Raw genomic sequence first — 26,406 nt, 5'->3', positions numbered from 1 at the left:
GACAGTTGTCCTGCAAGGTCAAAAAATTACTGTTTTAACAGCAAAAGCAGCGAGTAATCACAAAGGCCACCAAACCACACCTTCTGGCCTCCTGCTTACATCATGTCCCCACTCCTGGTAGGGAAGTCCCTCCCCTGCCTAGGGAGCTCCTCGCTTTTCCCCTGCCTCTTCCACAGCTCCTTGCCTGCCTGGATCACTCTCCATTAGTGCTGAGCTCTCACTCCCCAGGTCAGGTCTGGCCATCTGTGTCCTCAGCTCAGTTTCATCCAGAGCAAATGTGACTTCACATTTGTCCAGAAGTGATAGATGTAGCAGGAGCCCAGAGGGAGCCAGCCCTCAAAGGCAGGAAAGCTGACTGATAACTGAGATGATGGTTTAAGTCAGCAAAAGCTTAGTCACACTGGGCTAACAGTCACTACTGGGTTGAAGAAGAGCAGCAGATACACAGCCACAGGCTTTGAGGAACAGGCAACCTGACTCCAAACCCCTGTAAGAGCTGTTCTGCAACTGTGGCCGCAGCAGACTGCAACCCTGCAAGACTGAAAACCCCCAGATTTGCTCAACTGCAACACCCCCCCTAAAAAAGGAAACTGCAAATGAGCAACTAAATTTGTCAACAGGCCAGCAAATTAAATCCTCCCTGGCAGCCCCACTGCCACAGTTGAGAACTTCCTGCTCTGTTCAACCCAGTCACCCTGCAGGGGAGGACAAACACCCAGGAGAGGAAGGAGGGAAGGGTGGGGTGAGTGAGACCACTGGGCTTGTCAGACAATTCACTCTGGGTGTTTGTTGCTGAAGAGGAAGGACAAGGACTAGAGGTACAGGCCATTCCTATGGCTGGGTCTGTTTCTCCTTTGCTGCAGGAAAAGCAATCAGGAATTGTCTAAAAAAAGAAAAAAAAGTGAAACAGGTGTTTTTTGTGCCATTATGGGATGCAGCCAGGTGCTCAGACATGGATGGTCATCAGCAGCCGGACTCCGTCCTACCCAGCCCAGTGAGGAGGCTCTCAGCTCAGCAGCAGCTGCTGTAAATACCAGTGTGAGCATGGAGATGCCCACTGCTGTTCCCCGGCCTTTCCTCCCCAGGAGCAGCACAATCCACTCTCCAGCACGGGTGCAGCCCAGGGCCCACCCCTTGAGCCCAGCCCATGCTGAAGGGCTTGAAGGCCTCCCTCATGCAATGGCTAACACCCTGCCTCGTGCAACCTCTGCCACTGCTCCAGCGCAGCATGGCTGCTGCAAACCATCACAGGCTCCCACAGCAACACTGCATCTGCTCCTCCCTTCCTCCTACACAGCCTCCTCCTGCTCCTCTAGTCCCATGCTCAGGACTGACAAATCCAACTCAACTGATGCACTCTGATCTCGCTGAGTATCAAAAGCTCCTGGTAAGCTTTGCTGCTCACTGTGGGGGCCAGGTGAGATACTGCAACTCGGCTCTGCTGCAGCATTTGGAAACCACCACATGCAGCAGATGGGTATCCCTTGCTGGGAAATAAAAATAAGTATTAAAGCGCTTGCAACTGCTCAGCAAATTCTCTCTTGGCTTTATCAAAAATGCTATTTCTAATTCAGGCTGTCAGATGCTGGGGCAAAAACTCAGAGTGAGGAATACAGACACCAGGATACAGGGAGCTTAGAAAACTGCCTTTATTCTATTAGTTCTTGGAAAAATGAAAATACAGAAAGAGTTTAGTTGGCTGCAGAACAGCAAGAAGTTCACAGGTTAGGAGTCTGATCACTACATGGTAACCAAACTTACACAAAAAGTTTCTTTTTTTTTTGTTTTTTAAGTTTTGAAACTGGGTCCAGCAATGAATTTAAGGCAACTGAACAGTTCAGAAGCTTTGAGTGTGAGCAGGCTGTCTTTTCTCATCCCTACAACACATTATGGAAAAAACTCCTCCTGGGTGTGCAGACCACTCATATCATTCAAATGGGTCAGACTCTTACAAATGAACAGGGGAAGAGGATCAGCTGCTTTCCACCGGACTTTATTTTCAAATACAGTTTCTTAAAAAACCCAGAACACCTTAACGCAGAGGTTACAAGTAACAGTATTAGGAAATCCAATTATACAAAAAATACTACATCTAAGCTGGGGTAAATAGATTTATTTTTGGTAACATACATTTAAACTGGCACTAATTACACAGTAACTAAAAGGTAACTAACATGAAACCACAGAACCCTCACTTTTCCTTAGCTGAATGGGACTTGGTCATTTCAGAGTGATCACATTTTCAAATTAATGTTTTACACCAAGCCATGAAAATCAGATCTTCCTAAATGTGATAGCACTGAAGCTACTCTTGATTCCATACAGCCATGTAACGGTTGTACTCAATTAGAATAGGACGTTAGTTATAAAGTAGTTACAGACCAATCCTCTGTGCTGACAGCTTTTTCTCTTTATAGAGACAAGAAAGAAGATAAGAGAATTGTCTTCAATTAGCGCCTGACATATCCTGTGAGTGCAGAAAAGGTTTGTTAGAGGAATGTTGAGGTTAACCTTGGGTGCACAGATGAATTTGATGCAGATTGTTATAAAAATCATGGTTGGCTTCTAAATACTGGTAGCAAGATGACTCGATTTTTAAATCTCTTAAGTAAATTATAGATAATGAAAAAGGCCAGTAATCATACACTAAGATTAATAAACAGCACTTCAAAATTACTCAAGTGCAGGGTGCTGCTTTGGCCATCTTCCTCTGGCCACGCTTTATAAGAGAAGGCACCCGGACTTTTTCTTGCCACGCCGGGCTTGCAAAGCAGCTCTAGTGGCCATTTCAAACACCTCCCTGACACCGTCTTTGGTCTTTGCCGAACACTCCATGTACCCGAATGCACCAATGCGGTTTGCCATATCCCGGCCTTCCTCGGGTTTGACAGGCTCCTGCAACAGCACAAAAGCAGCAGGTGAGAACAGCCCAAACCCACACTGCTCCTCCCCTCCCCACCCAGCTTCACAACAAATGCAAAGGAATTTCTGGATTAAGCACATATAATGAACTGGTTAGTTAAAAATCCAACGCCAGAGGACACAATCAGTTTGCTGATATTTCTGAGCTTGAAAGCTGCAAGACTTTTTGAAACGAGCAAGTGACTGCCTATTTCTGATGGAGCAGTTATGCAATTCTTTGCCACCACTGTAAAAAAGCCTATGAACAAAGCCCCAAATCAATGCCTGGGTCTTTGTATACAGGCGTTGATCAGACAGCCCACAGAAACCAGCAGCCAGCTGTGGGTGCCTGCTTAATGCTCTGCTTCAACCACCACACACTTCTGCCATTTATTGGAAGGCTCTGAAAGGAACCTGCCTGCTTCATTTTGGCCAGCTCTCGTCTTGTGTGCTCGTCATTCCTCAGATCCTTCTTGTTTCCTACCAAGATGATAGGCACGTTGGGGCAGAAATGCTTCACCTCCGGGGTCCACTTCTCTGGGATGTTTTCTGAAGAAAATAAATAGAGACACAGCTGTACAAAACCCATTTTCTGGGGAGAGTTTTATTTTAAAGCTTTTACATGCTGCCTGAGTCATTGTAACTTGATAATCCACACTGATGCCCTTTTTTCTACTCTTCATAAGGAAGCAAAATAGACTTGTTCTGGTGTTACCAAAAAAGACAAGCCTGTGTGTGGTAATTTGAAGGCTGAAGGACACGTAACATTTTGGCTTTTCTCAGCAGCTACCTGACAAGGGTTAGCCCAAGAGACTTCGAAGAACAGCATGCAGAATTTTGGACTGGAAAGTTATGGAAATTTTGCTTCAAGAGAAACATTTTATTTATCTCCAGAAGCTAGAGGTGGGCACAATAATGAAGCCTAAGTTTTAACCTCACTTCTTTTCCTAAAGCAACACAAAACAACCCCTCAGCTCTCCCCTTACTGCAGCAGAACTGTTCAACACACTAATTACAGATACACAGAAACAAAGGCTTGTGGTAAGTAATTTTCAATCTGCCATTTCTCCCGACATGCAGCAAATGAATTTGTTCTCATATACAAGCAACCTCCTCCTCACATCCCTACACGACTTTAGTTTTTTAGTGAAAGGAGGACTTAGGGGGTTTTGAAAGCAAAACCTTGACAAGTTGTGTATAGCAGGAAGTGCTGAAAAGCCTAAAACATCTGGCTGTGCTTTCATAAGCTCTTAGACATTTGAGATTCACCAGTGGATGTACCTGCAGGCTGCATAACCACTTTTTATCTTCATGAAATTCCATTCAGCTTTTGAAGAGACATTCACTATTATGTAATATGGCATATTTTCTTGCTTGAAGGAACAACTTAGACACGGGTTTTGAAGCCAGTTTTTGCACTACAGCCAAAATACCAATTCTGCAGCTGCACCTGGAGTGCTCAGGTGTGCTGGCCTCTAGATGCTGCACACCTGAAAAGCTGCCTGGCAGTTCGCTGCTCCAAGGGGACCCTGGCACCCAGACACTGGTGAGCAGGAAGGGAGGAGAGAGAAGAGAATTTTTACAATCTGGGCAAATACAGAGTGCTGCTGCAGCTCTTGTGATGCACAGTGTTGCTGGAGAATTCCCTAATGTCTGAAACTACACACTCAAACCAGCAGCAATTCTGAAACTAGAAAAGCTCCCAAGGGAAATACATTCTACAGTGCAATTTCCAAGGGGAATATTGATATAGAGAAGTGGTTCTGATTCACTTAGAGATCTACTTACCTAAACTATCAGGACTATCAATTGAAAAACACATAAGTATAACATCAGTATCTGGATAAGAAAGCGGTCTAAGTCGATCGTAGTCTTCCTGTCCTGCTGTATCCCACAAAGCCAACTCAACCTGCAAAATTAAGATACGGGGTTAGTCAGATCACCAGGAAAGTTCTGATTCAGAAGCTAGGAACACAACAGGAGTGAATAAAATATTTCAGTCAATACCACTCAAAAGGAGGAGACTACAGGAGACTACTTTGACAGCAGAACTATTAGGAATTTTATATTCTCTAACTCCAAAAATCAACTTATTGCTGCTTATGAGTCTTTTCTTTATACCTATGACCACTGCCTATTCTCTAAAAGGACATAAAAGCTACCAGCAGGAAAGCAAGACAGAAGAATCGAAGGGAATCAGCTCTAAAGGGCTGGGAAACTCTCTGACAACCATCCCAGAAATACCAGTTTTCAGTGAAATTGGACTAAGTATATGCTTTTTAGGATTATGCACTTTTTCAGTGGGTTTACAGCTGGAACATTTAGTGACTAAGATCAAGATGACTAAATGTAAAGATTGTACCTATTTGTGCACAAATTAAAAAAAAAATTATTTGTCTGTAAAACTTTTTACTAAGAAGTAAAGTACTTAATGTTCTCAATTTTTCTACTTTTGCTGGAGCTAGGTGAGAACACCCCAACAGGATTGTTTAAAACTGTAGAAGGACTAGCCAACATTTAAAGCAAAGGACTTTAAAAACTATAATCAAGCTCTTTAGGTACATATACTCTTGCTTAAGATTCTCTGATGAGTCTGCCTTCACAATGGAGTGGGTGCCTTCTTTAAATCCTTGCATTCAAAAATTCCAGGAAAAAAGTCCACAGCAGCTCAGAGAAAGACAGATGGACAGAAATGGAAACCAAACGTGAGCCTGCATGTGCAATACAACTGTCTGTTTAAACTGTGAAGAGACAAAGCCTTGAGTTGCACATATATACAAAAATAACCTTCTGTATTTCAGTCAGAAATACTCCTCCTCTCAGAATCACCTCTGCAGCTGCAGATGTGAATTCTGTGGCAAATGTTGATATTTTTAAAGAGATGTCTATGACACTGGAATCAGCTCCTAAAACACCACATCTCCTACCATCACTTCTTTGTCTTCATATGACTTCTGGACATTTCTGGTAATGCTTTTCTAGGAAGACAGAGGTAAGTGGCTGTCAAACAGAAGAGGCTTAAACATTGCTCTCCTACAAACTTTTGTGATCAAATTTTCGGAAAACCAAGAGCTTAGGTAAAAGATATCCTCTAGTTACAAAAATAAAATCAGCTGATAGTGCTCATGCTATTTTCCTTTAGCTACTGGCTGCATCTAGCTGATAGGGCATGACTCCCTATTCACTCATTCAGAGATGCAGAGATTCAGGCAGAAAGGAATGAGAAAGTTAGACTTGGTGATAAGAGAGAGAAATGGATATCATATAAATTTCAAACAATAGTCCTTAGAGTCTAAAATACAATGTAGAAACTGTACACAAGTTTTGGGAAAATACATGTCCTAATATTAGTCTAAAAGTAAATTTTCTTCTACTGATTCACATTATAGGAGAGGAAAGCTCTTTTTAGACTCAAATAGCAAGAACTATCATGACTAAATCCATAAATAACTCATCCCTGCAACACCAGAAAATGAAATTTAACATAAAGTCCAAAACTAGCTCAAAAACTTCTTTTTCTCCAGTCAGGATCGACAGTCACTGCATCTGAACTAGAACGGACTGAAAAATGTCCTGGCTGTTCCTGAGCCCAGAGCAAAGCCAAGGTCCCACAGGGACAAAACAGGGAAGCTCAGCACCATCAGCACCAAGACCTGCCACATGCCTGACCTGCAGTCCCAAGGCAGAGTCAGCTCTGTGTGGTTACAGCACCCAAACAGGAACAGGCTGTGCCTGCCTGAGAGGGTTTGTAAACAGCTGAGCTTTTAAGGTGCAAAGGCCGTACTTTGTGTGCTTCTGGAGTATTGTCACTTCTGGAAAGTGACAATTTTGCATATCACCCAGCACCCTGCTGACAGAACTGCAGAAGGCAACCTACCCAGGGATCAGCACCTACAGCTGCCCCCTGGAGCAGGTGTCTGACATGTCTGCTTGTACGGTAAACAAAAGGACTCAAGAAGTTCCACTGATTAAAATCAGATTTTCAAAGTATTTAAAACTAAAATGAAATATTTTAATAGTTAGTTTACTGAAATACAAAATGAAGATGAAGCTCAGTGGGCTGTGGCTACACTTGGTTGCTAAGAATTGTGTTCCTTCAGACAAGCAGGACAGGTGATGCTGACGTACACTACAAAAATCAACCCTCTTATCTACCTGTAATCTGTTCTCAGAAGGATGCTGCATGTTGCCAGGAGCAGGTACGGAAAAAATCTCTCCAGGAATTAGTCTTTGTTAATTACAATACCAGGTATTTATTAAACAGGAACTCTGTTCCTAAGGCCAGCAGCCCCAATGCCCTCAGCATCTTTGCATTGCTCCATCCCCTCCCACCTACAGCAACATTCTACTCAGACTGATTGCATGGCTTTTAGAACCTCAGCTTGTGTACAGTTAGAAGCACCTTGTTAGACAGACACTAGATATGAGCATGTTCTAGCAAGGCCAGTATTTTTTTCCACAGGAACATCCTTAATATGTGGTTAGTGCTTATATTGTAAATATATTTTTAAATATTAAGTAAGTGTGGAGATGTCCATGCTATTCTGAACAAACACCAGTTTATTCTGGCTCTCAGAGAAGGGTTCACATACCTGCTTTCCATCCACTTCAATATCTGCTACGTAATTTTCAAAGACAGTGGGAACATACACTTCAGGGAACTGGTCTTTGCTAAATACAATCAGCAGACAGGTCTTTCCACAGGCACCATCTCCCACTATAACCAGCTTTTTTCGAATGGCTGCCATAGCTGAAAAACAAAACAATGACTTGTTAATTCAATTCTTACAGCTTTTAACTGAGATGCTAATAATTAAAAAGCACCAAGTCTTCAATTAATAAGACCTTTTAAATTAGAGAAACAGACATATCTGGACTTGGGTAAGTTCAGATTCCCATCCTTTTAAGAAAAAAACACTCCCCAGCACTTACCAACACACCAGTGAGCCCACTAGGTGCAAGAATAATAGAAAGGAGAGGAGATGGGCCTGGTTTAATATTTATTGATCTGTTCTAAAGGCTGAGATAGCAGCACCCAGAGACAATGAGTGAGAGAACAGCACTGTCCCAGGGTACCCTCTCAGAAGTGTATTGCAGGTAATCATATACAAGATGCTTCAATTGAAGGGCAGTAACATTTTCTTATCACACTGAGTTGTCTTAACTACAAAGTGCCAGTCAGCTGGACTGAGGAGCACCTGCTGCCACGTCAGAGCACCAACAGAAGGATCTCAAGGTAACCAGTTCCTCGGATTACAACCACCACTCTGCAAAGGATTTTGGCAGGATACATCTCACTCCTCAACCCACTTTCCTGGGCATTAACCTGCCCCCAGGTTAACAGAGCCTGCTGTTGCTGGCAGTAAGAGAAGGGGGTACTCAGAAGTGGAGACCCCCGTGGTACTCCAAGCAGATCTCTGCAATGAATTGATCAACGATGAATTGACTGGTCTGTATCAGGACCATTGATTGGTCTGTATCATGACCTGCTCATGAGCAACTCTGGCCTCAAAAAGACAGTACAAAAACTTGAAAAACTTTAAAGAAAGCCTGGAGTCAGGGTGGGGCTGAAGGAGATGATTGTTTTGGATCTGGCAAAGCAATCACAACCAGCACTGTGTATGTGCCTGCTCTCTCTTTTCTCCAGGTGTTTATTTGTGACTGATGCAGGGACAAGCCAGAGATTCAGGGAGTGACCTGCCTACAGCAGAGTGCAGTGAGGACAGACCCATAACGACTTTCTTCTCCAGAACACAAAGGCACTCCAGGGGAAGCCGCTTAGTCATGCCATAAAGCTTCCTGGAAATGGAGCAAACAGCAACACCACCACAATACCTATGACTGCATGAGCAAAACACCACAGAGGGAGCACCCTGTGAGTTAACTTTTGCCATGACAAACCCAGAACAAAGTTCTATGAGGATGACCAGGGCTGCTGGCAAGGGGAGAAGGCCTCAAAGAAGCACAGGAGAGATTTAAAGGACACAGCAAAAACATTTTATCCTTTTCACCTCTTCTCTTGCCTCATGAAATCAAATAAAAAGGTAAAACTACCATCTAAGAGCAAACTTTGGTACTGTTAGGTGGTGAGGAAGCAGTGGATATTACAGAGATTCTGAACTTCTGCTCCAGGTACAGAGAATGTTCCAGGTACCATTTCAACCCACCAAGCAGCAAGGGTCAAGGACAGCCTTGTCAAGACACCACTGCTCAAGTGATCCAAATCTATGTCTAAAGTGAATTTCTTTCACCTTGCAAGTATATATGTAGACAAGGTAAAGTTATTTACCTTTAGAGACTTGGGGTAATTTTTACATTTGTGGAAGGTTTTAAATGATCCAAGCCTTATAGAAGTTTTCTTTCCATTGTTTTAGATGATTTTGAATCCTTTCTAGCAATGGTACTATTTGAATTTTACAGAACTGGAAATTATCTGTCCTCTGTACCAATTCAAGATCAACTACTTGTAAAATCTATTTAATGTCAGTTTTGGCTAATTTGCCCTTCAAGTCCTACAAAACCTCTGAAGTAATCTACTCGTGTGCTCCACAACATTTACAAAGAGAAAATGTCCCTCAGTGTGTACCCTCACCCTTCTTTGATGTAATATAAGCCCATTACTGTTTATGCTGGTTTTTGTGGCCTTAAGGAAATTGATCATTCCCTTTCCCCAGTGCAGTTGAGAATACATGCCTTCATCTAGTCTTCTCTTCAGGCAAAACAATGCCAGTTTATTCAAGCCTGCTCTGTAAATCATATTTCCTAGACTTTCCCATTGCTCCCTTCTGGGCAGAGTCCAACTGGCACAAATTTACCGAAGTGTGGAGCCCAAAAGCTGAATCCAGTATTTCTCCTAGGGCTCTGTGAAGAGCGCCCAGAGCAGAAGGATTAATTTCATTGATCTTCTGGGATACCCTGCTTAAACACCAATCTGGAATGTTGTGTCTTTTTCTTTCTTCTTCCTCTCTCCTGAAGACAACACTGTTGATACAGTCAGCTTTTAATTCCTGATAGCTCACAGACTTTTTTCATTCAGATGTCTATACAGTGAGTAGTTCTCTCTTCACACAGCTGAGTATCCACTGCCACACTTCTATTTGTCCTTACAGTGACTGATGGTTTATTCTACCTTCAGGTTCTAGCTCTGTCCTCCACTTTAATCATGGTCTGTTGGATCCAAGTTTAATAGTAGTGATTCCCAGATAATTATCTAGGCCATTGATGAAACCACCCTGGAGACACAGTGGGCGGCTGACAAAACCTGTCCTTCCCTGCCATCCTCCCTCCTTCTCCCTCCTGTGCTGGTGGCTGGGACTGGCCTGTGATGCCTTGAGTTCCCCGCAGTATCACCCAGGGTAGGTGACCTTTTGGCATCACCTACAGATAACTGTATTTTTCAATGGAGGATCAGAGCAACCCTATCTTCTTCTAAATACTTCCATCACTCAGATTATTTTTTAAGTGTTCCTTGCCAGTTTTGGCAGAAGGCCAGAAGGCATGTTTTGGCCTTCTACATACCTATGCCTAAGGTCTACAAGGGAACTACAATTGTATAAAAAAACCCCACAAACCCATTGTTTAATGTAGATCTTTCTACAAATCCTTCCCCAAACAAGCTTGAAAAATTTATGGATATATTATCAAAATTATTTCAGGAGCTTTATTTTATCTCCTCAGTATCTTTTTCCTGAGAAAAGCCTATCATGAAACTCTCTGCCCTGAATGCTTCCTGAGATGTGCTGACATTATTTGGACCCAAGATGCCCTTCAGCAGTGTGTGCCCAACCACTTCCTTCCCACTGCTCAGGTCCTGCCCCATGAGGCTCTCCAGCTCACAGAGTTCTGTGCAGGACCATCACCAGGACAGATCAAACCTACCTAACAGTCCCTTCCATCTAGTACATTCAAAATCTAGGGAATTAAAATTCCCTCAACATCAGCTTCTAGAGCTTCCGGACCATCACAAAAAGCCTCAACCACATAATCATTTTTTGGTGACCCATGGAATCCTCGTATTTTTTACTTTAGTTTCACCTTCCACAGCATTACCACAAAACAATTCCTTCTAGAACAAGTGTGTTGTATAAAATTCAATTCAGGAGGCAAAGATCACCACTTAAAATCTCCAATTTTCAGAAGCAACCCAGATTATACGTGCTGGGTAGATATAAACACCTCAGGATGTCAGCTCTGATCATAGACAGACACCTCCACCCACCTCGGAAGAAGTCACCAAACACCACAACCACTTCTTTCTATTGATCATTATCAATGAACCAAAGAATGGTTTGGGTTGGAAGGAACCTCCAAGATCATATAATTCCAACCCCCTGCCACGGGCAGGGACACCTTTCACTAGACCAGGTTGCTCAAAGCCTCATCCAACCTTGATCCAACACTTTCTAATTTAGGAATTCCTTGAATTTCCAAATTTAGAAGATTCAGTGTACAGATCAGCATATTTCAGCTAGTTATTTTTAGCTAAAATAAATACATTCCTCTCCAGTGGGCAGCTGTAAGGGGTTGTCAGGTCTGGCAAAGATTCAGAAAAACAACATCTTGGTAGCACAATAGAGAAAAAAATGGATTGTTAGAATGGAGCTGCATCTTAGTGGTGCGTGTCGCAAGGACAACACTAACAGCATTCACAGCAGCCGGGTCTTTCTGGTGCATTCTGACATGCTCTGGTTTTCTTCATCAAGTATTCTGAAACATGGAAATACATCAAATTTGTACCAGCAGTATGTGAGAATCAAAGCACTTTGTCGGCCTAAAGAGTTTAATTTAAGATGCATATTACGTACAATTTACTATTTGTTGCAGCACAGCTTTTCACCAGTGCCTACACTTAGAGCTAAAAAACCTCTATGAACTACCTGAGAGGGTGTAACAAACAGACCAAACCCAAGCTACTACTGCCTCACTGTAACTGAATGAAAGTCCATTCATCTTTTACACAACACACAGAGCAGGGAGCGTCCAATAAACCCAGAAAGCTGCTGGAACTGCATCACTGATGATGCATGCAGAACATTGAGCACGAAATAATTTATCCCAATTAGTGTAGCAGAATGGCTGCAGTGATCTTCCAGGAGAACCTGTGCTGTCTTCTGCAGCAAGGCAAGAGATCTGCAATTTTTCCTACTCTTAAATGAACCACTCTTCCCCCTTTGCATTTATAGGATTCTCAAAACCAGCTAGTCTGCTAGATTCAAAGTGGAAACTCTCAAAACATGACTCAAGTGACTCATCTGAATGGAAGAGATTCAATTATGACATTTCCCCAGCCTCAGCCAGTGTCTTTCACAGGTATTGCAGGAGTTTTAGACATCATTTGCTCAATCCCACTAACATCACAGGAGGTTACAACACAAGGAGCTCCTGTTTGCAGAGTTGCCACACTAATATCCTTGTTACAGGAGGCTGCTGTTTCCCAGTGCAGTGAGGCTCCAAGGCTCCTGCAGCATAAAGCCCTGCTTGTTAAGGGAATCCACCAAATACTCCAGAAGAATTAGAAATGAGGAAAATATTTTTTTCCATGTTTTAAACATACTCCCCTCAAGTATTACTCTTTACTGCAAGGGAATTTGCCTCTTCAGCATGCTATTTATTTTTCCAAGGAACAACTTTTCTAGTGCCACCTCTCTGGCAGGTCCCAAGGCCACACAGCATGAGTGAGGATTGTGAACAGACTGTTGACATTATGAAGTTGGATAGGCTGACAACAAACATGCCAGGTTTGTCTGTCTCACTCTGGATCTCATCCTGGAGAAAGCAAGTGATAGAAGAAACAGCCCTTTACCATCACACAGGTATCACAACTATATTTAATTTCAATTACCAATTAACTACTAGTAACTTTATGTTGCCTGCTATGCTATACAGGCAGATCCTTTGCATAATGCAGAATTTTGTAAAAAAAAATTTAAAATTTCTGGATTCTTGCATGTCAGCAAGAACTCAGCAGAAGCAGTTCATAAGCAGTTCAGCATGCAGTAAGGATGCTGCAAGGGATGGGGGGAGAACACCGTTTAAATTCTTTCCCACCTAATCTTGCTGAAGTCCTTAAAACCAAAATGTTGGAAGGTAAAGGTTTTGAAACCTTAGAAAGACTGCCTTGCTGCTGACTCCTGTACACACTACTGAAGCAGTTTGCTGCTGAGTGAATTACAGCCTGGCACTCTTCTCACTTGCTTTATTTCCCTTCATTCAGTCAGCCCTGCCTTGGGCAGCAGCAGGAACAAGAGCCGGGCTGAGGGACCAGAAGAAGAAACCCTGCTCAAGTGTCTCCCACCCTCACCAGTGAGGCCCTGCCCTCTACCTACCACAGGGGAGAACTGACTCTGGCCCAGTCCCTCAGCTGCTTCTGCCTCAGTACCTGCATTTACTCTTAAAATATACTCACTTTTGTTCAAGTCTGAGGTGGAGGAAGAAAGAGTTTTCCCCAAAGACTCCAGGGATCAAGAGGGGATGAGCAGGCTTTTCTCAGTTTTCTTCTGGCCATTTAGCAAGGTCAGGCATTAACACTGAGAACTAGCAAAGCAGTTTGGAGCCCAAAGGAGATGAGCCCCGAAGCAAACAGGTCTGATTTTAGAGCAGCTGTGTACAGTGAAGAAAGAGACTGAACATAGAGCATCTGAGTGGGTGAAGTGGGCTAAAGACTATGACCAGGGAAGGGATCAGGCAAACAGACCAGGAGGAGAACAGCAGAAGTACGTAACCCCTCCTCTAGAGCAGAATCCAGGATTCCCACACTTCCAACAGCAGGCAAGAATCTCAATCTTCTCCTCTACTAAAGTCCCAATGGAGAATGCCAGCAACTATACAGTCTATAATCCTTTTTTTGCTGCTCACTTCTCATTAGTGAAAGCACATATAAACAAATACCAGAAATACTGCAGCTTGCTGCTGAAATGCTAATCCTGCTACCTTCAATCAGCTTCCTTCAGCATATGTAAGCCTGTGTGTGCTATCTTGCCATTTTCCCCCACATAACCAACACAGGATGGCCCTACTCTTCTATAGCAATAGTTGTCAAGTAAAAGAAACTGTGACCCAAATTCACCTCTTAAAAAAACTGCAAACTGGGAAATCAAGAGCCTTGGGACTGAAATAAAAGTAAGAAAAAAAATTATGGAAAAACATGACTCAATCACATAAAGGAGTCAGATACAACCCATGTTTCTGCTCCAGGGTTCTTAAAAGATCCTGGAAGATGTACATACCCCAAAACATGTGACAAGCGACCACTTATTTATTGTCTGAACTGATCTGTACAGCCAGACATGCTGAGCTCAGAGTGATCTGCTCTTCTGGCACCATGAACAACCTGAAATCAAGCATTACTGGGATGGAACCTCAGTTCAATTCCAAGCCACCAGAATGAAAGCACTAAAAACATGAATATGGTCACCTCTATCAAGGGGACAGTCAATACATTTCATTGTAATGGTTGAGATTTTCTTAATTCTGTGCAAGTTTGCCTGTGGACACTTCCACTCATTAACCAAAAAGCCACATTATTTAAAGTGTTGCTACAAGACCTTTGAGAAATAGCTATATTTATATTCCTTACTGCAGCCAGTACATAAAGCAGTTTGACAGTACTGCAAAATAGACCTATTTCTAACTACAGCACTATGTGGGAGCAGTTGGCGAGAACAAGCGATCTGCTGGGGCTTTTTGGGAGGGTTACATATGAAATCTACACTTGAAAAAAGTTCCAAAGGTGGCAAAGCATAGGGCAGGCTACTGATATTGCACATTAAATTTAACCCACAGAGAAATGGAATTTTTCTGTTGTAAGACTGAAGTACAACTGAAAAACTGACACAGAAGGTCAGCATAGTATCCAGTGGAATTAAACACTGAACACAGGTCCTTTGGGAAGGTCTTTGGACAAGGTAAGCTGAGTGTTCAGCTTTCTGATAACAGTTCATTCTACAGCTCAGCCTACATCAACCAGGCTCAAGTCTGGCGTGTTTTAGTAGCTTGGAAAAAGTGCCTTGCAAATAGAGCTGTACATTTCCAGAGCCAGCTTTAAATCCAGAGCAGCGTAGCTGTGTTCAGCCCCAGCTAATAAACCTCCCCAGGTCTCAGCTAACTCCACAAATAACCAGCTCAAGCCTCTTTGTACTACATCACCACAACTGGGAACAGGGTCAGCTTAACTGCATTAGGTCTTAGCAACACTGGTTGCCAGCCGCAGTGAACCCTTAATGACTGATTAATTTTATACAGTCCTTAAGAGTTATCCAAAAGTACACAATAGGTGTTTAATAGACATGGGCATACAGTGCATCTTCGTTAAGGGCACAGAGTGTTGTTCATGCTGCCTCTGCAATGGCTGTGATGGGGCAGGAGGTTCCTCATGCCAGTGCAATGTTTTGGAGGAAACCTGAATCAGCTGTCAGCACTAGATCCGTGCTGAGTGTCATGTGGACACAGCACGTCTAATCTGAGATATCATGTGAAGTCTCAAAGTAGGATTCATCCTATCAAATTACAGCCTTTGCCCTTGCCTTCCTCTTCAGGAAAAATCCTGTGTGACAACACACAATTCATCTTCCTCTCAGAGAAGAAAATTGTTTTGGATTCTAATAAATTTGCTTGAAAACATTTCGCTTTGCTCTCCTTCCCTGTACAGAGCACCTGCCCATGCTTTACAGGAATGAACCTCAACACAGCCAAGTGCTCCCAGGAACACACAAACTATCTTCTGTGAAAACACCCAAATCATGACCTGTGCAACCTTCTACACTCAGCACTGTGTCCCACAAGCAGCTCTAACATGGACACTGACCACTGAACCAACTTGTTTCTGCTCCTAAACTTACACCTAGAGACTCTCACAGACCATCTGTTACTGCAGGTCTACACACATGGAAACAGGGACATTGACTTAAGAGTTAGGTCTCTCCACCTCAGTGTTTGGCACTTCAGATTAACTCAGGACTGGATTCTTGCACTAAAGAAGAGGAAATATGAACAAGAAGCTTCTCCCTGCATGTTCTCCAGCCTTCAGCTCAGGAACTTCTTGGGTCAGATGTGGTTCCCATGAATTTGGTAACCTCAAACAGATTTCTCCTCCATGAGCTTGTCCAGACTCCCTTTGAACCCATGTAAACTTCCAGCACACACAACATCCTGTGGAGGGAGTTCCCACAACTTAATTACACATTGTCTAAAGCCACTTCCTTCAAATTCAAGATTGTCCCTATTAGTTTCTTTTACTGCCTCCTAATTCCGAAATGGAAAGGGAGTGAACAATTTGCCTCTGCTCACCCTCTTCCTGCTGCTCACTTAACAGCCTTTCCAGACTGGAGCACCCTAACACAGAGAACACAGAGCTAGTTGGTTTTTTTTAAATTACCTTTACACCTGACAGTAGTGCCTGTCTATTCCTGGCATAAGGAGTAACTAAGTGGTAGAGGTGTCACCTTCCCATCCCACATTATCCACCCCAGCTCCAAATGCCTCAGGGCTGCTGCAGCACAGCTCCAGGAGAGGAGCCTTAAAACCCATTCACTCAGTATCAGAGAACCACACCCTGAGATGCGTTTCAAGTGCAAACAAGCCACTGCTTGGTCACTCCCCAGTACATTTCACCCCGTGCATTAATTCAAGTGCAGATCATCTTGACTTTAAAATAGCAGTAACAGAGAATGCCATACCATGCTCCTCACTCCAGCAGGCAATTACATTTTCTGCATTATGATGAAGTTTTCCTTGTCACTTCTTCAGCCTCTGCAAATTTCCCATTACAGACATTTTGCATTTCTTCCTGGTGACCACTCAAAAACACAGCCCAAGACTCCAACTCCTTCATGTTTTCACTACACACAGACTCACTTAGGCCTCCACTTGCCTTTCTACTAAATTTAATATGAACCATATTGATTTAGTTCTGGATTCTTTTCTCACTGAAAACGACATGCAATTACTGTCAAGTATGAACTGAAGGCTGTAATGAACACTTGCACTTAAGAACAAACTAAAACAATTAACACCTCTTGTTTCTATTTCCCCCAGTCCAGGCTGAGTGACACTGCCTTAATTCTTTCCTGAACACTTTGTTACTTATTCCATTATTGTACCTGGGATTGATGTCTTAAATCTGATGGGATTACAATCATTAAGATTGTCCTACTTCTCTTTATTATTGCTGCATATTAGCATTCTTTCAAACTCAAACTGCTGCAGTATGTAAAGATCTTTCTGGAAAAAAATTACATTGCCCCCTTCAATTTTCAGGCCAGAGATCTTCAGAGCTAAGATATATATCAAAACAGAGGTGTCAATTACAAAATCTGGTTAGATTAGGTGTGCAATATCATTCAACCTTTTTTTTTAACTTAATGAGATAATCAGAATACCTGATTACACGGAAGTACTCTGTGTATAGATAAATAACCGCCAAAAGAGAGGAAACCAGGCAGAAGGAAATGCTCAGCGCTCTCAGAAAAACACCCGTGGAACCTGCACAGCTCAACGTTCATAAATGACCTGAAAAAGCGAAGAAAAATAGCTATACAACAAAATTTACTGGTGATGTCAATAAAGGCAAAGGCTAACTGTGATGGATTTCAGAACTTTAACAGGCTCTGTGCCTTGGCCATAAAATCTGAAAGAGAGAAATGTGAAGTGATATGCAATGTAAAAACCAGACTCAACTTTCCATATGAAATGATGGACTGGGAGCTGATCACTGCCACTCAAGGACAGCATTCAAAGGTTATATAGTTAATTCCTTTAAAAAAAAAGCTCAATACTCCAAAGTGCCACAATTTTAAAGATTCCAGTATTAAGAACTAGGAGAAAAAGAACAAACCAGAAACCATTAAGATGATCTTGGAATCCATCGCATGACTGCATCTTCTGATGTGTGCAGCTGTGATCCTCCCATGTCAAAAGGCTATAAATGAACTGGAAATGACTCAGAGCAGGGCACACGGATGATTAAACTACACAGCAGTGACCATATGAGGAACAACTACGGCAGAACTGGGAAAAGGACAGTCTGGAAGAGACAGCCACAGAAGAAAACTGGATGCTTCTCTCAGGCCCTAAAGAGCGGCGAGCAAAGCTGGGGCCTGAAACAAGGACAAGAGTAAACGGGATGAGCCAGCTTGAAAGCAAAGGCAGGCAGGCCTCCCAGCAGGACACATGGCAAGGCCTCACCACATTTCTACTTTTTAGATCCATAATTTCATAGTTATTTGAGCTTCTTTTTCCTCCCAGTTGCTTTCCACAATTTTGAGCTTCTGTTTTCTATTTTCTATGTTCACTTACTACTTTTCTCCTATTTCATCTGTGCGGCTTTCTCACACTGTTTTTCAAGTGTGAACAAAACAGATGCTTTCATTTCCTTTCCAAGACAGGTTACTTCACATTCAACACTTAGTAGGAGAAAAACACTGCAAAAGAAGGTTCCTGAAAGACCTTTTTTAAGCATGTTTAAGTCAAAATTTTTAAAAACTAAACCAGCAATATGTGCAAGCAAAACTCTGTCTTAATATTGCAAACGTGCATCCTGTTTTGTTAACACCAAACTTAGCGGGTGCTCCTGATCAACTGCCTGCAAAGTTCACCCCTACACTGTTCCCCTCCCTATTGGTACATAATTAGTAAACTAACAACATTTCAGAACCCAGAAAACTAATTCAAGCATTTCTCCCTTGTCTTCCTCTACCATGACAAGTCCCTCTCCAAGGCTGAAGGCAAAGTTTGGATTTTGGGGGCAGAAAGGAGGATTCTGTCCTCAGGATCTGTGACTGCTGTTGCTGTCCTTGCCCCCTCCATGGAACATTTTTCTCATTTGCCCCTGCTGACTGCATCTTTGCTATCTGCAGGCACAACGACTTACGAGAGCTCTTATGCAATACCGAGTCCCAAGATTACTTTGCACAAAATGAGATTAGGGCTTAATATTGAGGTAATTATAGCAGATCTGTGGATTTCCATGCGTGTGTAATCTGCAAAACGCTTTGCATTTCAGCCAGTTTTTTCTTCGTGTCCTCTCCTCCCAGATACCTCCTGCATGTCAGATGGGATATGGGGCACCTCATGCTGAGCAAGGCAGGCTTCTGCTTAGGCATGGTGGCTCCGTCTTCAGGTGCTGGACAAGAAAAACTAACACTAACTTCTCCAGACAGCCATCAAATTCTACCCACAACTGACACTCACCAGTGTTCCTTCCTCCCCTTCTCCCACCGCAAGACATCTGTTGAAACTGCACTGGTTCAGACCAAACACCCAGCAAGCCCAACAATGCCTAACACATGCAGGTATCTCAGACACAGTAAAAGAAGGAGCAAATGCACTGATACCACCACAAGTGTATCTTCTCAGCAGACAGCTTGTGGGTAATTATTTCTTTTTATTCTTTATGCTCAACAGCCCAACATTTGACAGTGTTTTCTCATATCATTCCACCTGTTTGGTTCTGAAACCACGTAAATGGCTGTCATTCAAAGCACTCTGGCCCTGCGGTCTCGGTGCAGACTGAGGGAGAGGCACCATCAGTTTTGATCTTGACCATACTGCTCGGTCATGTCTTTGCCAAGCTGAGGAGTTCAAATCTTTTTAAGCATCCCTTGTATGGAATCCATTCCTTATCTCTGATCACTATTTTCAGCCTCATCTTTGCTTTTTTAGTTGCAATGTATCTCAAAGCACTGTAATCAGTGTGTTGAGGACTAAGAGCCACGATGCTATCCCTGTTTCCCTTTTTATATTCCTTTCCCAAAGCCTCTCAAACAAACTCATTTGATCACTGCTAAACACTAAACTTCCATTTTCACAGAAATATGGCAAGCTCTTCCTTCTAAGTGGCAATAATTAACTTTGACCCCATCAGTGCATAAACAAATTAAGACTACCCCCCTGCTTTGTATTTATCTGGAACAAATTTCATTTGGCATTTTGCTGCCTGTAATTCAGTGTCAGAAGGACAAGCTGCATTCTTCCTAATCAGCTCTCATCTTTTCTTCCCTTCGTCCTCAACACCTTTCTCACCAGATCGTTTATGAACATGATGAACAGTGGAGATGTAACAGATCCCTCTTCTTCTCTTGTCCCAAACTTTCCTTCTCTGCGCTTCTCGAGTCATTCAAAACCCCCAGTAGCTATGAGCTGCACCATTTCCTTTGCAAAAGCCACAGTGTCTTTCTGCTACTCTAAGCTGTTGGTCCATCTGGTTAGCTTGTTTTTGTCTTCTACTTTTTAAAAAGGCACTGAACTGTGATATCCTGCTGTACTATCTTTAAGAACTGCTACCACATAAATCCTCCTCTATTCTGTGGCTTCAAGGTATTGAGAAGTTACACAGTGTAATTAGTAATTCGGTCATTTCAGGCCTGAGTTTCCTTTGGAACCCTTGGGCAAGCACCATCTGGTCTTGGCATCTTGTAACTGTATTTATTACTTTGCTCTATAAATTACTTTGCTGACAATTCAAGCAGAGACAGATCTTCCAATGAGTCCTGTTCTCCATAAAGAGAATATCTGGCACAGGGAACCTCTCCGGACTCCTGGACTCCTCCACAGGAAACAGGAATAAGTCATCTTCCTACTCATGGCTTTATCATCAAATATTTCTTTCACTTTTCCATCTATTGGCCCTCCAGAATCCTAAAGCTTTCTTGTTTCTGATGAACTTGGAATTTTTTTTTTAGTATGATGTTTCTCAGGGTCTCTCTGGCAGGTCCTTGTATTTTTCATTTGACTTGCCAGACTTCACCTTCTTATTTACTTTTCTGGTCAACTTCAGGACTTAAACTTTCTGAAGGCTGTATTCTTATTTCTAATACTTTCTTTATCCCAAACTGCATGCTCATTCTCATCTGTCAACATTCCACAGTATAATTTAAAATCCTCCCAACAACATTTTCAATTTCAAGTGCAGAAGCCTAGTTCTGCTGTGGTTTACATGGAACCCAGCCTTTCCAAACAGCTCTTGGACTGAGGTTCAAAAAATGAGCCAATTCACTTGGTCAGCACCCAGTCAAGATCCCACTGAGAGACAGTCTTTGCACTTCACACAATTTCAGCAGAGCAGACGGGAGGTGAAGAATAAAGAGCCTCCAGGTGTAAAATATAAGAAAAATGAAATGCTAGCAAAGAATGCAAACAGAGATAACTGGTACTTGGACAGCTGCTAGTTCTTTCAAATCACTGACACATGCAAAGACAATCTTCCTTAAAACTGTGAAGATGAGGAGGAGGAATCCCTTTGTACACATTCACACTAGCAACCTGCTCCAAATGTGACAGTTCAGGCCAGGTGAGACAGAACTATTTATGGTTGCAAAATACTGCTAATTAACTGAGCAAAAAGACTGAATTGAGCTCTGTTTCTGATTAAAAAACAACAATAAAAAAGCAAGCAGAAAACCCGCAACTGTCAGAGCCTGAGGAAAGCAAAACCTCATATTTGGTGTACTGCCCAATTTTACTGGGTATACTTGTGACTCTCCATCTGTTTCTTTTACAAGGGACCTTGGTCATGAAAGGTGGTCAGAGAAAGACAGCAAACCTTCTTCTGATTAGTTTAATTAGCTGACTCACTTAGGAAGGACTGGCTGTTAGTTGTGTGGTTGGCAAATATCTTCATTAAAAGGTGGTCTATAGATAGTTTAGTTCAACTTTTATAGCCTCAAATGTCCTTTCCAAATGAAAATATGGTGATAGGAAAAGGACAGAAGAGAGGATGGACAGGGCAGTGTCACTCTATCAACTCCAATCAGCCTTTGTTACTTTATTCACTGTTCAGAATGAGTGGTAACAGATCCCACCAAGACCAGAAGGCACCCAGACACTGAACAGTAGTGTAAAAGTAATAGTAACTTAACCAGTGTACCACAGGCAGTATTTTTGGATATTTTTGCTTATTTTTGAGATTTACCAAAAAGTAATAAGCAACTACCCCTTTCTATTTAGCTACCCGCTATTTATAGCAGGAGAGGAATTATACCAAAAGGCAAGGAGCAGAGGATTTTCCTCATGCACTCAGGTGTGTGCAGGTGCACAGCTGTGCCCTGGGAATGGAATGAAGGTCAGCTGTCATTTGGCACATTTATTTTGCATTGCAGTGTTCTCTATCACAGAGTTTCACCCTTATTATGTGTTTTACTAGGACAAGCTCATCATGGATTAATTTAAAATTTCAAGGGCACACTTGCTGTACTTTATCAACATGCTAACTTCCTCAAACTCACCCAATTACACTTCTCCTCCATGTTAGTTCAAACTGCATTTAAAGACACATTGTAAGGCAACAGAGCAGAACTAGAGAGAGATGAGATTTAGTATTAAAGGTAAAAGATGGTGGCTGAGTGGACACTTGGAAAGAACCTGATGATACCACAGCAGCAGGGAGTAAAATGTTAGAGAAACTGAGAAGGTACACTTGGCTAATGAAAAGGTAGCCAAGGTCAGAAATATCTAGCACAGAGCAGACCACAGACATGGTGTGAAGAAGAGCCCATAGGGTTCTGGGCAACTTAAATACATTGAGAGAAAAATATCAAGTGTAAAAAACAGAAAACCCAAGAGTTACTATCAGGAAAATGAGGAAATATGATGATACTTCCAAGACCCCTCTAAGATGTTTTCATTTCGAATTTGCTTATCTGAAGAGCCATCCCCAGTCCTACATCCTGGTGGCAGTTAAGATCATTTAGGATGTTTTTACTGTCAATTCCTGGCTCAGAGAACTCCCCGCCTCTGGCGCTTGGCTGCTGTGGCACTCGGCCAGAGCCTGAGCCTGGTGAACGAGGAGGGATAACATGAGAGCTGCTCAGCTCAGTTCTGCTGTGACTGAATTTATTTTGCCCCCTGTGTGAAGGCGCATTCATGTCTTGAAAAATTATTTTGGAAAAATCCATGTATTCTAGTGCTAAATGATACAAAGCACTCAAATTTACAGGTGATTGTACAAATTTATGTCAAACATTTATGCTGAATATGCTGTTAAACATTCCAGTGAACTAATTAAAGTGAAATAAGGCTAACGTTTTTCTTTTTTTAAACATGCAGCCTTGGTCCAAATCAGTGCCAGAATTAGACTCTGTATATTTGAACGAGAAATGGCAGTGTTGTGTGGCTGGAGACCTGGATAAGACCAGAAGAGGGCAGGAAGAAAGCACACACGTATCAGAAAAGCCTTTAACAGCAAGCAAATATTTTCACAAACAATCTTTTCAGGGAGGGAAAGACTTAATATTTCCATACTGGGAAAAAAATCCCCAAATAAAGCCATCAGAGAACCGAATACTTTGAGTCACAAATAATATTTAGGGCACATAAAATGAACTTTTGAGATTTCTGAGATAAAGACCAACAGAAGTCTGCTTCTGCAAGAAGTTCACCATTTCAACGTCACACAAATAGCAGGATTGACACTTAGGCTAAACTCTGGAGGGGGGGAAAAGGCAACAACAAATTTAACATTACCTAGGGAGGTCTTAGTGTTTAATTTTCTCCAAATACTGTATCACACAGAGAAAGGGTGGGTGGGAACCACTGCTCCTGAAGGGCTCCCTGCAACAAACAGGTGAACTGTACCAGGAGAGAAACAAAAGCTGGATATGAGGCAGCAACTAAAAACAAACAAACACCCGTTCCAGACACCTCTAAAAGGGATATCAAAGTAGATGTGCTATCATTGGATTGGGAACAATACTTCATCCTGAGAATCTGCAGTAACTAACTCTGCCAGACCTCTGGGAGAAGTTTTTGGGTCTTATCTTTAAAACCCAAACAGTTGTCTCGAGGTTCCTCTCGCCCCCGAAGGAATGGGTTTCCTGGCAGAAAAGGTTTATGCAGGGCGTCGTTTAACACCGGGCAGTCCTCAGCCCAGGTGAGGCTGTCGGGGCTCCGGTCGTCTCAAGCCACCCCCGGCGTTTCCCCGGCCCGCTGCAGCCGCCCCACCAAAAAAACACCGCCCAAACTTTCCAGTTTCGCTCCAAAGGCCGATTCCTCCCCAAGATAAAAGTTCAACGGCGCACAAATCCCTGGCAACCCTTCCGCAGGCACCCCCGGCACGGCCCCGTGTGCCGCGGGGGGCCCGGGACGACCCCCGGGTGCGACCCCCGGTGCGGGCGGGGCGCGGCCCCGCCGCTGGTGACGTCACACAACAAGCTGCCACTCACCGGGGCACCCCCGGTGCCGCCCGTGTCACCCCGCGGGCCGGGGGCAGCGCCGCCGCCGCCTCCCTCCGCGCCGCCCACGGCCGGGCGGCGGTACCGGGTCCCGGGCGGGGCGCGGGCGGCTCCCGCGGGAGAGCCCCGGGGCCGCGCCCCTTCCTCCCCTCCCCCGTTCCCGCGGCCCGGAAAAGGCCCCGTTACCGGCCCGGGGAACTCGCGGAGGGGCCACCCCAGCCAGCCCTCCCCTTCTGTACGCGGCGGTGGCGGCGAGAGGCCCGGCCGGGCCCGGCCGCCCCCGCCCGCAGGCCGCGGAGTCCCGGCGGGGGCGGGCGAGCCCCACCCGGCGACGGCGGCGGGAAGGGGGGAGGGGAGAAGAGAAACCGGCGATCCGCTCCCCCCCGCGCCCCCCGGTCGGCCGAGAGCCCCCCGGTACCTGCGGCCTGCGCTGGTCCGGCTCCCGCCGCCTCCTGCTCCACAGGCCCGAGCGCGAGCGGCGGCGGCGGCGGCGGAAACGGGCGGGGCGGGGCGGGCCGTGCGCGCTCCCGGCCCCGCGAGCGGCGCGCTCCCGACCCGCCCCGCCCGATCGCGCGCGGCCGCCCGCCCCGCGGCCAATCGGCGCGGCCGCGCGCGGGGGCTGCCGGGAAGGGCCGGTATAAAAACACCGGTGCTATTTACATCGCGCCAGTTGGGGAGCGGCGGGGCTGGGGTGGTTGTGGTGCTTTGTGGGGAGCTGCCCGCCTCCTTGCGGCCTCATCGGTGCCTTTCCCGCGAGGAGCTATCGATGCTGGGCACGGCCCCTCCGCACCTTCTGGGGGAAAGGCGGTTGTGATGGGGACCTGAATCGCTATGTCCAGTTTGCCTGTGGGTGGTTCGTTTCCCCCTTTCTTCCGGTGGAGTCACACTGCGGGTCCCATGCGTGGTTCTGGGCCCTGAGCTCAGAAGAAGATTTAAGGGGCTGGAGCGGGTCCAGAGGAGGGCAGAAAAGTTGGTGCGGGGTCTGGAGCACGAGTTCTGTGAGGAGCAGCTGGGGTGTTCAGCCTGGAGAAAAGGAGGCTCAGGGATGACTTTGTCACTCTGTACAACTCCTGGCAGAAAGCTGTGGCCAGGTGGGAATTGGCCTCCCCTGCCTGGGAGCTCGTGATGGGGTGAGAGGATGAATTCTTAAGCTGTTCTGTGCTGGATATCAGGAAGAATTTCTTCATAGCAGCGGTGATCAGACCTTGGAACAGGCTGCTCAGGGAGATGTGGGGTCACTGTCCCTGGGGGTGTTTAAGGAAAGGCTGGCTGTGGCGCTCTGTGCCATGGTCTGGCTGACATCCAGGAGTTAGGTCATAGGTTGGATTTGATGACCTCAGGTCTTTTACAACCTAATTGATTCAGTTAAAGGTGGGTGGGGGCAGTGGTATCAAAGTGCCCTGTTTGTCTGTGGGCCTGTTTATGCCCATGGAGCAGATGAGCTCTGCTCCTGGCAGGCACTGAGCTGTGCTCTTGGGGCTGGAGAAAGCTGAGGGGCTCACAGGCAGCACAAGGCAGGGCTTGGGTTGGACTCACTGACAGCATCTCCTGAGTATGTCTGTGGTGAGTTTAGTGGTAAGGATTGCCCTCATCCCAGGATGCAGAGCCCTGTGGCTGATGCACTGCAGGAAGGGTAGTGCATAGTTTCCTTCCTTGCCCACCTGAGAAGGTTTAACATGTGGAACTGGCTGCAGGGGCCCCAGGCTGGGGACATCACTGCACAGGGAATGTGTGCACAGAGAGGGTTGATGACAAACAGCCTCTGCTTTGTCTCAGGGCTCCCTTGTGAACAGATGTAGCACCATTAGCTGGCACCTGGGGATGGTCTGTTTAACTTGGGCACTGTGAGAAACTGATGCTGTGCTGCTTCTGATGCATGATCTGCAGTGTTTGTCCCTGTTCCCTCATTTGACAATATTTGCATTGCCAGCTAACTTTAGCCTGACCTTTTTATGGACTGCTCCAGTGCCCATAGAGGAAAGGTGCTGTTTAGCTCCTCTCGGTTAGGCAGCTCCCTGGAGTTGGCATGTTCTGTAAAGCATTGCAAGGAAGGTGACTTTTTCTTACCAAGCAGACATTTGATTCAATGTGGTAGATAGTTTTTACAGCTTGGTACCAGTTCTTGATGGAAGACTGACAGTGTGCATGGTCTGAGGCCCGTGATGGTTTATTCTGTGGCTGACCAGTACACCTCCACGTCCGATGCTGAGACAGAAGTTCATTTTCCTGAAGTCCATAGGGAAATTACCTGTGATTTAGATGCTGGGTTGGTGGAGCTTGAACCAGAAATCAGTTATTTCTAGGCCATAGGTTCTTTTCATAATTGTTATTTCTGCTTGATAGA

At 44.5% G+C, this 26,406-nt stretch overlaps 1 protein-coding gene across 3 annotated transcripts; it reads right to left on the bottom strand.

The window, feature by feature from the left end:
* Nucleotides 1-1,625: 1,625 nt before the first annotated feature.
* RHOA (ras homolog family member A) lies at nt 1,626-24,611 on the bottom strand. 3 transcript variants are annotated; one of them, XM_084214227.1, is made up of 6 exons: nt 24,481-24,595; nt 17,277-17,406; nt 7,494-7,651; nt 4,690-4,810; nt 3,320-3,450; nt 1,626-2,895 (listed from the first exon to the last, which is right to left on the bottom strand). In XM_084214227.1, the coding sequence occupies exons 3-6, from the start codon at nt 7,647-7,649 to the stop codon at nt 2,722-2,724; spliced, it is 582 nt and encodes a 193-aa protein (XP_084070353.1). In that variant the 5' UTR covers nt 7,650-7,651; nt 17,277-17,406; nt 24,481-24,595; the 3' UTR covers nt 1,626-2,721. The 3 variants fall into 3 exon arrangements, with proteins under 3 accessions (XP_084070353.1, XP_084070354.1, XP_084070352.1); XM_084214228.1 differs by lacking the exon at nt 24,481-24,595 and adding an exon at nt 23,356-23,442; XM_084214226.1 differs by lacking the exon at nt 17,277-17,406 and having other exon boundaries at nt 24,481-24,611.
* Nucleotides 24,612-26,406: the final 1,795 nt, after the last annotated feature.

The sequence above is a fragment of the Fringilla coelebs genome (genome assembly GCF_963513975.1).
Source record: "Fringilla coelebs genome assembly, chromosome: 13".
Lineage (NCBI taxonomy): Eukaryota > Metazoa > Chordata > Aves > Passeriformes > Fringillidae > Fringilla > Fringilla coelebs.
This window is presented reverse-complemented; position numbering and strand designations above follow the sequence as displayed.

What these genes read in the sequence shown, in the direction of transcription:
- RHOA (XM_084214226.1), bottom strand. Translation starts at nt 7,649, where the DNA reads ATGGCAGCCATTCGAAAAAAGCTGGTTATAGTGGGAGATGGTGCCTGT. An exon ending in TGATAGTCCTGATAGTTTAG is followed by an intron (nt 3,451 to 4,689) that starts GTAAGTAGATCT and finishes TATTTTCTTCAG; the next exon opens with AAAACATCCCAGAGAAGTGG. An exon ending in AGCTGGCCAAAATGAAGCAG is followed by an intron (nt 2,896 to 3,319) that starts GCAGGTTCCTTT and finishes GTGCTGTTGCAG; the next exon opens with GAGCCTGTCAAACCCGAGGA.